Genomic DNA, 13,441 nt, shown 5'->3' on the forward strand with positions numbered 1-13,441 from the left:
CGGGACGAAAACGCATCAAGATGATTGCAAACTTCCTGGTTTTGCAGTAATTTGACGCCTTATCCCCTTTTGGACGCACGCAAACAGTCGACCAAACCTGCCCGTACAAGGAAACCTACCGCTGTTTGACGGCAGATAATTGGAGTAATGCATTCTTCCACCTAAAGGCGTGATCGTACGCTATATGCTGATCAATGGCTGTGTAGATCGCCGAGTGACACCGAGTCAGGTTTAATCATTACCGTCACCGCGCGCTGCATTTACGGACGCGTCCGTTCCTCATTCGCACGGGGAATTATTTCAAGTGCAATTGCTTTCAACGATCAATTATGTCCCTTCGCACACATGTGCGCTGCGAGCTTTAGGAGATCCGGGTTCTGACTGCTTTACGTTTTCCGTTTCTTACAGGGCGTCAAGATCAAGATGGACGATGCGGGCAACATTCTCATCAGACGCTACTCAAAAAGCAACGTGTACGTGAAGAGCACGGCCAGCCAGCCGAACGAGGAGACGGCCATCGGTGCGGACATCCTCAAGCTGCCCGGTCAGGCTATAGAGAGTGAAAAGATTGTAAAGGTAAGCTAGATCATGTTCAGTGATCTGCCAGAAGCACAGGTACCTACTGACCTCTTTCGCTGCTTTCTTCCAAACGTAAACTCACACAGCTGTTCGACATGAAGAAGTTCCAGTCGAACGTGAACCGTGAGCTGCGTCGTGCCTATCCGGATCGCAGACGTCTCGAGACGCAGTGTCTGTCGGCGATTGCGTTCGTCAAGTCGGAGAACGACATCCTCGATTGCCCGATGTGGGTACTGATCATCAATGTGGTTGCAATGGATATGCTGAAGAGTAAACTACCTCCCGGTAAGTCACACACACCGCCTCCCAACCATTACACTAATCTACTCCCTTCATTCCAATCTCCAACATTCTACGATTGACGAAATTATGACTGTTTGATTTGACATTTAATGAGTCGTCTTTGATGCAAAGGTGTGCTCGGAGAGTATAGACCCGAGGATAAGAACCATTTCGACTGTGAATTGGAATAGCTTGAAGCCCCTTCGGCGATAGGAAAAACACTTTCAACATCAATAGGTACCATTGTTCGAACGACCGAACCCGGCTGTTCCTTCTTCGAATCCCTCGCCGAAGAACTTCCAGATGACCGATAAGCACGCGCTCCCTAGCCTAACAAATGTCAGCCAATTGCGTAAAGTTGCAGAATTTTCGCAAAGAAGAGAATGTTTCTGTAAGCCACAAAACGTTTTCCCGCTACAAGAATAGCCGGCGTTTGTCAGGTGAATGGCAACAAATGAATGTTGTTTGAGCAGCGTTGCTGGTTTTCCTTCCAGCGCGATGGAGTAACCACCAACTTCTGGGAACTTCGAGGGAACTTTGGCCTTTAGAGCTGTCCTTCCCAAGCGTCGGCTTCCCTTAGGCGCTGTAGGTTTTGCTTAATTTTTATGGAAATTAGCACACTGTTTCCAACCTTTTCCACTGCAACTGAACGCATTGGTAATATTCTGGCGTTAGTTATTTGTCCCATTGTGTGTGGTCCAATTGATTGTTGATCGCTGATATAGTCCCGACAAGCGGGCAAGCAATTGAAAGTGCTTGTCGTTTTTTTTTTTTTGAAGTTCTGTCCATAAATAATATATTGTGGACCGAGCCCACCCTTTTGGTCAGATTTGTGCGTTTTACTCTGTGTCGCTCGTGCCGCCATTTTGACAGACGCAACAAAAGCAAGTTGGTTGAAGGTTTCGGAAAAAAGTCGAAAGGTGTATTACGTTTTATGTTTAATGCTAATGCGATCGTGGAAAGTGTACGACAGCAGGATGTAGTGAAATTTGTTCGGTTCCATTTATGACCGGTTCGGTGCAATTGTTTTGAAACCATTTGAACATTCAAGGACCGGTACAGAATGCATTTTGTTATTTTTAGAGGGAAGGTGTATCCACAACGCCGATATTGAAGATGCAAATAGGGCTTTAACCTTGTCGTACTAGCGATGCTGTATTCTTTCTGACCTTGTGGTACTCTGTAGGACATTCGCAAGAATTTGATCGTTTGATGATCGCTTCGACAAAGATTTCCGTCTAGAGATAATACTGTACATTAATTCTTTATTCAGATCTTGGTATATGATGTCTTATCAATATGAAATCAATGCGTGTGTTCATTAGAGCAATTCTTACCATTAGTAAGGCTTTCCTATACAAGGGATTTTTTCTAGAATATCTTCCAGCAATAACGGTAAACGAAGTACACTTTTTTCCATATCCACGTTCGCTACTCGTTAACGATCGGGTTGTCATTTGTTGTTGAACGGAAACATAGTTTTTTTTTTCACACTATCCGCACATTGTCTAACGCTCGAAGGTCCAAAGGACAGACTTTCCACGACTCTACCAACCAGTAGGCAGTAGCTACCAGTAGCAACCAGCAACGGTGGACCTCAGAGGCACAATTAATTTTCGACTTGTTCTACGCGATCGATCGGACAATTGTTGTCATCGTGTGGCTTGCTGCTTTAATGCCGTGATTCTTGCACTAAGTCACGTGGATGTGGTAGAAACAAGGACACCAGCGTTACAGACTTTGGGACATTAAAGAACCGAAAAGAATAGTACAGCGTCTGGAGGTTTTTTTTATTTGTTGTGGCTTTTCTCTTGAACGTTCCTTTCAATCGGTTCGCTCGATCTCTACCTTTGATGCTGAAAGCCAGCTTCGAAACCTGATAACGGAAAATAATGTTGGGTCATTGAAAACTAGGTTCACCATTACCCCCGGTTCTAGCCAGCATTGGAAAGCTGGCTCACAAAACCCGTTAGAACACACGTTCCGGACAAGCCAGCCAAAGCTTAATGGAGCAAGTCATATTTTGTCACTAGAACAATAGACACACGTTTCACCAGCCCACTTCCCGAAGTTACCGTTTTATGAATCGTGCCTGTGGCCTGCCGAAGGAAAAAGAGTAAGCCTCCCAGTACATAGAAAGAACATTAAACCACTAGCTTCACACACGTCTTCGCAGCGAGCATCGCATTATGAATTATTGTCACGTTTACAGGGGGAGGGAAGAGTTGAACAAACACAAAACCCACCCAGCAGCAAACCATCTCCCCGGTCAGGGCTGCTCCCGTACCGGAAGGTTCTACCGGGCAATCGATGTTTCACAAATGGAATGTCAAACGGTGAAGAATCCGTTTTGGGGGCTCTTTCTCTCTTCCTTCACATGCCACCTCGAAATGAGTGTCTCACTGTAGGACAAACAAATCACGCTTCCAATTGTTTGCCCGAAAAAAAACCATCCCGCTGAACCGCGTTTGTGCTGTAATATTGAAAGAATTTGAGGGAAGTTTCTAGTGCATGTTTCCTGGCTGTCCAACGGTTGGTACAGACTGTGGTACGAGCTTTTATGTTGTTGTTATGCCCATTTTATTAACTCCAGACACTGCATTGAATAATGTTTCGCGACTGTGTAGCTCACTGCGAACGGAAGCAGCACTTGTACGATTGACAAACTCCTCTGAGGTTTTGAGGATCGCGTCCAAGCGGAGGAGAAATTAAAATTCTATCAACCATTATGGCAGAACGACTCCATATGGGATGTGGGACCTCCTTCTCTTCCCTTGCTTCATTACACAATTTTCGGTGGTCGGTGATGATCGATGGGCACTTACTTTCCTGCGTGAGGCATCTTCCATTAGAGCATCGCCGAAGTCGACGTCCAAAGTCGTATGTTTGCATTCCGACATGCCAAAGATACTGTACGGAAATTAAAATGCCTTGTCATGTGCGGTGCGCAGTGGTATTTGCTTTCGAGAGTGGTCGTTTGCTTATGGAATGGGTTTTATTGGAAGTTTTTACAACTTGTTACCAAAAAAAGAGTTCTACTCTTCTCGAAGAATTCTTATTTGCTATACTGATAACGCGATTTACTGCACTGTACATTCAATCTTATCAATGTAAAAATTTCTTTAACTATTATAACAACTTTCTCTACAAGACTCTTAACACCCCGACAAATTCTGGACACTCCCAAACCCAACGGATGTCCACAAGCGTATCGTATTGTTAATTGTACCACCAATTAATCTTGTAGCCTTTTTCCTTCCTCCCGCCCGACTCCCCACCTCCATCTACGGTGCAGTCCAGCGTCCGGTTGACATTAAGAACCGTCCAAGGATTCCGATACCGGACGAAGATCCGTACAGTGTGGCCGGTAACGGTGGCGGCAGCTCCGGTAGTTCCGGTTTCGGGGCCAGCGGGTCCGGCATGGTTGCGGCGAGCCGGGAACATTTGATGCAGCCGACGCAACCGATGGGCGGCCAGCGGCGCAGCGAGAAACCGCCGAAACTACCTCCACGTGACAATCTGTACGCAACGCATGAAATTGGCAAGGTATGATGTGGCAAGCTGTGCTCGTTAGAAAATTGTAACTGTTTTTGCTAATTGTCGACCTTCCTCAACAGCCGGATTATGATGATATCGAGGATGAGAATCGTGTGAAGCTTCCACGCGGTAAATCCGACAAGGGCAAAGATAACAAGAAGTACGGTAAGTGACGGCACCAGCAACACCACCCTGGTTCTTCAAAATCTTGTCCTGCTAGAATCAGTAACGAATTGTCTTGTGCCACTCGCAGATGATCCGTACTATTGTGGACTGCGGGCTCGTGTGCCAAACTTTGTCAAGTCGTCCAAGTCGTCGAAGGAGAACAACAATAATGGGCCAAATGCAGCTGTCGGCGGTAGCAAGGAAACGGTCGCTTCGAAGCGGCTCTCGATCGCACACCTGCAGCATCCGGCTTCGCTGCAGTCCCTGCACCAGTTGCACCAAATGCATCCGCATCACAATCTGATGGCCGCCCACCAGCATCACCAACAGTTGATGTGGCATGCCCGAAGCTACGAGAGTGGAATCGGTGAGTAGATAAAAGGTTCTGGCTTACGTTTAATGCTGCTGCTTACGCTTTATCATGCAATTATCATCACTTCTGCACACGAATAACCATAACATCGCGATTGATGCACTAAATTTTCTTTCTGTTACCTATCAAAATTAAATAACTGTCAAAATTCAATTAGTCAACTTTTCATTCTTCATTACTGAAGATCGTTTTTGGTACTCTCAACTATCATTATCTAAAATAAATGTGCACCAAATTCATCTTCACTATTCACCTTAGCCACAGTATGGGTAGTAGAACTGGGCAATTAATCCGCAAAATTTCATCCTCGTTTGCTACGCCACCAACGCTGCTTGTCGCTTCCCTAACCGTGCGGAAAAGCACACACGGAAACTCACCACTTACTATTCAAAAACAAAACCCCCAATCTTCCAGATACGGACGTGGTCGAATCACCCTATAGTCACATGTACGGCCGTGTACCGCTGCCAACACGCGGCTACATACCGGCACCGAGGGCCATGTACATCGGCGAATGGGACTAAGGCCGGAGCCTAGCCAAGGCATCCATACCCAACTTCGCGCACCCTTTTTATCCATATAGAGAAATTAGGCAAGGGCAGCGACCAGGCCGGAACGGAGTTGTGTTGCAACGCTATCAGGGTGCCGGCAAAGGAACCATTGGAACGACGTCGATCGAGCGGCGGTGTTAAAAGGAACAACACATTAAGCAATCGAACAGAGCACTGAACAGCGTGCTGACTTCCTGCCTGTCTGGGATGGCTGGCTGGCAGCCTGTGCCTGGTTTCACTTCTTTTAACTAATATTATAGATTATTGCTAATATTAATATTATTATGAATACTTAGTTATCCCTGGCGGAAATGGGAAAATGGAATGGTAGAGAGAGGGAGAGCGCGTGTACACCCCTTCCCCGCATGTCTACGGTGTCTAGCAATTAGGCAGTTTGTAAATAATAATCATCCAACCTCTTCCGATTTGATCAAAACCCTCTCCAGCCCAGCGCAGAGCGAATGCTACGAAAGCAATACTGATGGAATACGCAAAATCTGCGATGCGAAAGTAATGTTGTTTACAGGGGCATTGTTTTTTGCTCATGACGCCCCGTTCGAAAGGTAAACGAAATCCTCTCGATATCTTCTTACCATCCTTCCTGTCGCCCTAATCTTCTTGTACGGGACGCCATCATCATGCAGAAGAAGGAGGAGAACTGCGAAAAACGTCTACAACTGCTAACGCAACCCAACCACTACTGCCGCAACTGACAGCTGTCAGCCTATCTCTTAAAATAGTATATCCATAGACGACTGAACACGTGATCGATCGTTGCTCAAATTGACTGATCACTACTGCCCACACTCTCATATCACTGCCCCTGTTCTTACCACAAACACTGCCAACTGTTAATCTCCCGAAACGAGATACTACCACAACTGATAACACTCATTTATCTCAGTGAATACACTGCTCACAGCTATGCATACTGTATTGTAATAGGTCACCTAGAAGAAGAAGAAAAAGTTGAAATAAAAGGCGCCGAACTTGAAGCAATCGAGCGAAGAAGTAGCAGGCTTAGTAGTAGGTATAGCTTTCAGTCATAGCAGGTACTCAACTTAGATATCGTACGTACTATTGTTCTCTATATCTTCTTGTAAATATGACCACTACATATAAAAACAAAAACGGGAAAACTAAACGATTATTCATTGCAAAAAGGTAGAGCATTATTTTTGGTACATTTAGGCCTTGTTTTTTTTCCTTGTTGCTCCCCACTAGTGTGTAAAATATTGCTATTCGGTATAAGTTTTAATGTCCAAGCAAAGGGAGAGCAAATAAGAGTGCGCCTCTTGTGGACTTCCCCCTTTGTTCTGCTTTAGACTTCTTGTTGTGAAATTCTGAACTTTATCTACTTTGGACATTGCAAGGTTGTGCATTAACCAAGCACAAGTCAAAATTAAAAGCAATGTAGGTGTATAAGCTTAAGCAAAAACGAATTCCAACAGTTAGAGCAGAACGCATGGAAAAGGTCACACGAAATGGCCTATATTGATGTATACTAACTCATGCACGCCAACAAATGATGATATAATACTCATTACTCGACCACGCTCTAATGTACGATTCTGACCAAACCGTTTAACTTGCGCAGTGAACCTGCAGCTCCACAAGGAGTCCAACGGATGAAGTTGAAGTGAAGAAGTGAAGAAGTGAAGAAGAAGTGGATGAAGTTATTTAATTAATCCCAGGTGATGCCTCATATATGTAGTAGCATGGCAGGATGTTGTAGAGGGCATTCCACGGTGATTGACGGAACTTCTTTTAACGGTTAGCAGGATGTGCACTGCAATGTATCTAAACAACTGAATTCCAATCCTTTGTACATTGTCTACTAATAGAACGTACAGGGGCGAGCGAATAATCTAGGAAGAAATGGATAAGGACAACCGAATGAAGTTCGTTAAGCCAGGGGGCTAGCAGGTTGGAAGAATTGCTCTGGCAACACTTCCTCTCTCTCTCTCTCCCTGAGCTCTTTAACCTTACTTATATGAAATGATTAGCATTAACGTTAGTACTATCTATATAATGACACGATGGGAGGAAACGGAAACAGCCTCCATTAGCTATCGTGCACCGCAATAAAAACGCTGGAACACTTGTTCGGAGTATCTCTACAGACTCCGATAGGATGCTGCTCCTCGGACAGGAATGATCATAACTTTAGACGATAGGGCGATACATACATACACACATACACTATGTGAACATTCATGAGCGTATACTTCTAGCTCGTATGGAATTTGGAGCGAAAGTCTAATTTTTTTAACTGATAAGCAAACACGCATTAGAAATCTACACAACAACAAAAAACACGTACACCTGGTGAGAGGGCTCGTTTAGCAAAAAAAAAACTACTTTCAACGATGGTAGAAGAGATAGCCGAAGAAATTTCTTTATAGTAGTTACAATTGTATTCGCAAGTATTTTAAAATCAACCATATTTGACACTCTGGACAAAATTGGAAGAATGGACAAGACGTGTACGGGATGATCGATTGGTTTTTTGAGCACGCGCGAACGGATCAGCTGATGACGAGAAGGCCCATAGCATGAAGTAACCGAATATTAGATTTTTCTTCCTCGTCTCGTCTAAATATTCTGGATTTTTGAAATAAAATACTATTCTTGTAATCGCTACTGGTTGTGTACTTATTAATGTGTGTGATAGAAAGAAAAAACTCACCAATTCCTATGAAGGTATAGTAGATAGCGGCGATATAGTGCGGGCGATACATGTTTCAAATCTTATCTGGATCGTTCCCCCCATAGTGAGGGCTGATTATCCAACTACGGGGTATCGATAAATCTACTAATCCATTCGATGGTCGGCGTGATCTAGTACGTCTTGTTATAAGCCGAAAAGTATAGTAGACAGAGTAGAGTGGCTGCTGATTGACATATTTGTGTGAATGGGATTTTCCGATAATTATTTGTGGCCGATTATCTCATGCGAACTGTAATTCTTGGGCAATTGCTTATGCATTACGCCTGTTACGCCACAGTTGAAGGTAGAAATGCTATCCTGTGTAACTATGGGACAATTCGATGTCCACTTAAGTGCTGGTGAATAAGATATTTAGTCAGCTATTTGGCCGATGCAATTTTTAAGATTTCGGCCATATTATCATGCTTTGGACCAACCCATTCCTTAGGATGGCTCAGGTCAGTTCAACAGGTTCCGGAAAGATCTTTAACACCAACCCGAAGCAATAAAAGCAATGAATTGCTAACATATCTCTATACCTCTTTTTCTCTTTTTTTTTGGCTTAACGACATCTGAAAATTCAGGCCGGCCATCGAAATGGCTTACTAGACTGCCGATACCACGTAGTTGGTTGGTCAGTCCTCACTACGAGGAGATGGTCCGGATGGGATTTGAACCCCGGTCCCGCCGTATGAAGACCTGCGCCGCTGTCGCCTATACCACCGGGCCGTCCCATCTCTACACCTCCTTCCAGTTGAATTAGCCCGTAAATAAGAAAATTTAAATTACAAACTTATGTATATGTTTTTTTTCTTTTCACTTATTAGTTTGTTATATTCTCTGCTTGTTTCAATGTAAAAAGTGCTATAAAATTCAAACGAATTAAAACTGCTGTCACGATGAGCATTTCGACACGATGTTATAAACATACACCCAACATGATACGATTGGTACATGAACCAACCTTTGTGTATTGAAGCAGGCATCTGCTTAAAAACAAGTAAAACGGTCTGTATTGGCGGTAGCGTTTCCAGTGTTATGCAGATCTTCTCAGGAACAATAAAAGTGGATACATAAGTTTTGTCAAAAGAAAATCCCAATCGCCATGGAGTACTGTGTACTTGATATTGGCGTACGAAGAACTACCCCGTTGAACGAAAACATTCCATCCATTATACCTCCTTCAACGAGCAGTAGTGAAGCTTCGACTTCCACGAATCCACCACCGATTCGGCAATTCAAGCATGAGCGCCAACTTTACACCCAACTAGACCCAGAACTCAACATAAATCCGATTATTCGAGATGTCCGTCGTGTTCCCGAGTACGAGTTACGTGAAAGAACTGACGCTTCCGATCCCACCACAGTTGTTCTCGGAATTTTCTTACGAATACTTGATCCAAGTGAAACCATCGATTATGGCTGCACAAAACAAAGACAACGGTTAATTTCTCAGCTTTTTGAAGAAGTTGAACGCCGCTCGTTTGTCGAGGAGGAACTGGAGAAAATAAGCTCGCCAGCCCTACCGGACAGCGATGGCAAAGCGCTCTCTGTACAACAATTCTACGATCAATTACGAGTGTATCATCAAGCGCGTTCGGCTAAGAATGAGTCATGCATGGGGTCAGATTCCGTACAGCACCCTTACTTGCGTCCATTGCTGAGGACATACCAACAGCAAGCCATCCGCTGGATGCTTCATCGAGAAACTGGCCAAGAAACACTGCCAGCCCAATACGTCCGGCTTCGGAATCGTGCCATACCGGAGGTGGAATTTTTTATGGATCTTTACCACTGCACACTAAGCGATCAGGAACCAAAGCCGACCCCTCTGCCTGCTGGTGGAATTCTTGCCGATGAAATGGGAATGGGAAAAACGGTGGAGATACTTGGTTTGATACTTCAAAACAGGAAACACGCGACGATCACGGTAACGAAACGACCACCAGACTATGCTGATGATTATGACGGTGAGGGTGATTCGGCCGAACTCAGATGTCTGTGCATAAAAACGCATCGAAAGAAAACGATCGCTTGTAGTAAGTGTGGCCGATTGCAACACCGTAAGTGTGTTTTGAAACATCACCAACCCGATCGTAAGAAAAGCACCTTCCGGTACATTTGTCCCGAGTGTTGGCGCACTGAACCACTGGTAGAATCTGGTGCCACAATAATCGTCTCGCCAGCCTCCATCAAACATCAGTGGGAAAATGAAATACGCAAGCACGTGTGTGACCCCAGCTTCCGTGTGTTTGTATACAACGGTGTAACGGACACGCAGGGCAAGTGGATTAGTCCAGCCGATCTCGCCTCGTACGATGTGGTGCTGACCGACTATAACGTGCTAAAGCCGGAAATTTATCTCGTAGCTGAAAATGCACGCACTTCGCGTCACGAGAAGCGTTTCCTCGTGCCCGCTACACCACTTACGATGATACGCTGGTGGCGCGTGTGTCTCGACGAAGCACAAATGGTTGAGGGATTGAACAACAACGCGACCAAGATGGTAAAAGCCCTCCCGGCAGAACATCGCTGGACGGTGACGGGTACACCGATCGAGAAGACGATCAACAATCTGCACGGATTGGTGCATTATCTCGATTACGAGCCGTACAGTTACTTCCCGGTGTGGTCACAGTATGCGTCACGGTTTCAGGCCGGCAATGCGGAACCACTGCTACAGATGATGGTACGCGTAATGTGGCGCACGTGTAAGCATGCCGTGCTGGACCAGCTAGGAATTCCACCTCAAACGGAGCGCATTCACTACATCCGGATGTCCGATCTGCAAAGCTATTTCTACCGAGGCGAACATTACCAGTGTACTCAGGCGTTTCGGGAAAAGGCACGCAAAATTGGCCTTTCTCTACGTTTGGCAGAGATGAACATACAAACGATGAATGTGCTGTTGGAACCGCTCCGTAAGCTTCGGTTGGACTGTACTATCCCATCCGTTTTGCACGTTGGTACGGCGACGCTACAAGCGAAGAAGCTACTAACACCTGCCGAACTTCACGAGCATCTTGTCTCGACCAACGCAAATGATTGCAAAGGACAGCTCCGTTCGGTTGTGTCCTCGTTGAACGGCATGGCAGCGGTACACATCCTGCAGCAGAGCTATGATCAAGCGTTACGGCTTTACCAAACTAATTTGCGATTGGCAGACGACTACAAAGGTACAATTAGCGTCGATACACTGCTCCAGATACACGCCATACACAACCTGCTCGATCTGATAAGCTCGCATGGGGAGGAACTCGACGCAACCCTAAAACCAACGCCGGAACAGATACAAGCGTACGAAGAACGCTGTGCCCGACTCGAATGGGGCTACATTGAACAGTACGCCAGCAAAGTTCGCTCGATTGAGAACGCTCTACTGCCAGCAATCAAAAAGGTTAATTACCTGATAGCAAATAATAACGGCCACCGTTTGGTACGGCTCGATCGACCATGGTGGTTTGATCTGTTGGCGTTCATGGAAACAAACGCCCACCTTTGCGTTACGTTCCAGTACCGATTGTTCCGAGAGCAAAATCTTCTGGAAAACACGGGCGTAAGTTCGTGGCGCTCGATGGGTATTTGGTTGTTAAACTGGATGGAAAAGATAGTGGCAAGGCGTCAAGCACTACAGCGGGGCTTCCAATCGTTGGCATTCTTTGTAGACAATCTGCGACCGAATCATCTCTGGCCGGCGGTAACACGAACCAGTATTGAGCAGCTGATACGGACCGCTTTTGCCTGCCATCTTGATCCGGCACTTTTTCAAGAGGATGAGAACGGGATGCGCACGGAAAAGCAGTTAGCTCCGAAGGGAAAATCGGCCGCACCGCTTTGTTTGCTTTGTAAAGTTAAGGACACATTGAACCAGCTGGAAGCAGTACTGTTTTTGGACAAACAGACACAAGTGGCAACAGGAGGATTGTGGCAAGTTTCGCCACAGGAGCAAGTATTAAAACGTGAGCAAAATTTGACACGTGTGGTTTCGGATCACATGCAAATGCATTTACATTTTTTTGCGTTTTTTCTCCCCTCTTCTGTAGAGCTTCATCAGTACGCCAAACGGCAAGAAAATATGGAGCAAACAATCGTTACGGAAGGAGAACACTTTCTATCGTTCCTAGAGCGAATTAAGGTGGAGTTTAAAGAGTACTCCCAGTACTGGGTGGAAATTAACTACACCGTCGCTGCGTACGATGAGCTGACCATGTGTAAGTCACGCCTGCAGCTACTGACCGAAGCAGAACACCGCGAGATGCAGCTTGCGAAGAAGAAGCCCTCCCCGTTGCAATTGCTCGCTTGTGAACTTTCCCTCAAGTTTAACGAAATGCAGCTAACGAAAGCAACGGCCGAGCGAGAGTTTGTAAGAATAAAAGGAACGCTTAAATATTTGGAGCATCTAGGTGCGAGAAAGGAAATCGATCTTTGTCCAATCTGTCACATCGTTCCAGAGGAAAAGTATGCCGTGTTCCAGTGTGGTCATCTGCTTTGCAGTGCTTGTTCACTGAATATGTTCAAGTTTGCACGAGCTAGCGGTAATGCGTCGTGCGCTGTATGTCGCCACGTTCAGCTTGTCAAGGAGTAAGTGTCCGTAGTGCGCGGTTCCCTAAACGCTGTACTGACGATCGATTCCTTATTCCTTTTTTTTCAACTTTAGCATACAGTATGTCACACTGACAGCAAACACTAAAATTCAAACCGTACGTGGAAGCTACTCAAATAAGATTATCAAAATTGTCGAAACGGTGCTCGAGCTAATTGAAGAAGAGCGGGATGTGAAGATCGTGATATTTTCCCACTGGGAGCTGATCCTTAGCGAACTCGGTGTGGCGTTAGAAGAAAACGACATCAAGTACCGCCAAAAGTCGAGGAAATTCTACCAGAGTCTGGAAGAGTTTAAGGACTACGCCAATGGAATTACCTGTCTACTGCTTCCGCTTCGATCCGGTTCGAAAGGTTTAAATCTAACGGAAGCGACGCACGTGTTTTTGGTTGAGCCAATTTTAAATCCGGGTGAGGAAATGCAAGCAATCGGTCGTGTGCACCGTATTGGACAGACACGGCCAACGTTTGTGCATCGATTCATCATGCTCGAAACGATCGAGGCAACAATTCACGAGACTATTCAGGGTGACCGAAGTGGCAGGTGGCTTTCGAAGGAGGTTACGGTTGAACAGTTGGAGCAATTGTTTAGGCTCAATGATACCGACATGTAAATGTAATATATAACGATTATCGTATTTT

At 45.4% G+C, this 13,441-nt stretch overlaps 2 protein-coding genes across 3 annotated transcripts in view; both read left to right on the forward strand.

Moving 5' to 3' along the window:
- The window catches only part of LOC126562006 (uncharacterized), a 122,651-nt gene extending 117,170 nt beyond the window's left edge, over positions 1–5,481 (forward strand). The window contains exons 5-10 of one of the 2 annotated variants that reach the window (XM_050218415.1): positions 409–576; positions 666–864; positions 4,109–4,407; positions 4,479–4,563; positions 4,652–4,930; positions 5,351–5,481. In XM_050218415.1, coding sequence (XP_050074372.1) covers positions 409–576; positions 666–864; positions 4,109–4,407; positions 4,479–4,563; positions 4,652–4,930; positions 5,351–5,460 — 1,140 coding nt within the window. In that variant the 3' untranslated portion in view covers positions 5,461–5,481. The remainder of the gene's footprint in view (positions 1–408; positions 577–665; positions 865–4,108; positions 4,408–4,478; positions 4,564–4,651; positions 4,931–5,350) is intronic. The other variant, XM_050218416.1, reaches the window with a different exon arrangement.
- Positions 5,482–9,302: 3,821 nt separating this feature from the next.
- On the forward strand, positions 9,303–13,413 carry LOC126561168 (E3 ubiquitin-protein ligase SHPRH). Its single transcript, XM_050217114.1, has 3 exons — positions 9,303–12,156; positions 12,241–12,778; positions 12,855–13,413. The coding sequence occupies exons 1-3, from the start codon at positions 9,303–9,305 to the stop codon at positions 13,411–13,413; spliced, it is 3,951 nt and encodes a 1,316-aa protein (XP_050073071.1).
- Positions 13,414–13,441: the final 28 nt, after the last annotated feature.

Source organism: Anopheles maculipalpis, chromosome 3RL, assembly GCF_943734695.1.
Source record: "Anopheles maculipalpis chromosome 3RL, idAnoMacuDA_375_x, whole genome shotgun sequence".
NCBI lineage: Eukaryota > Metazoa > Arthropoda > Insecta > Diptera > Culicidae > Anopheles > Anopheles maculipalpis.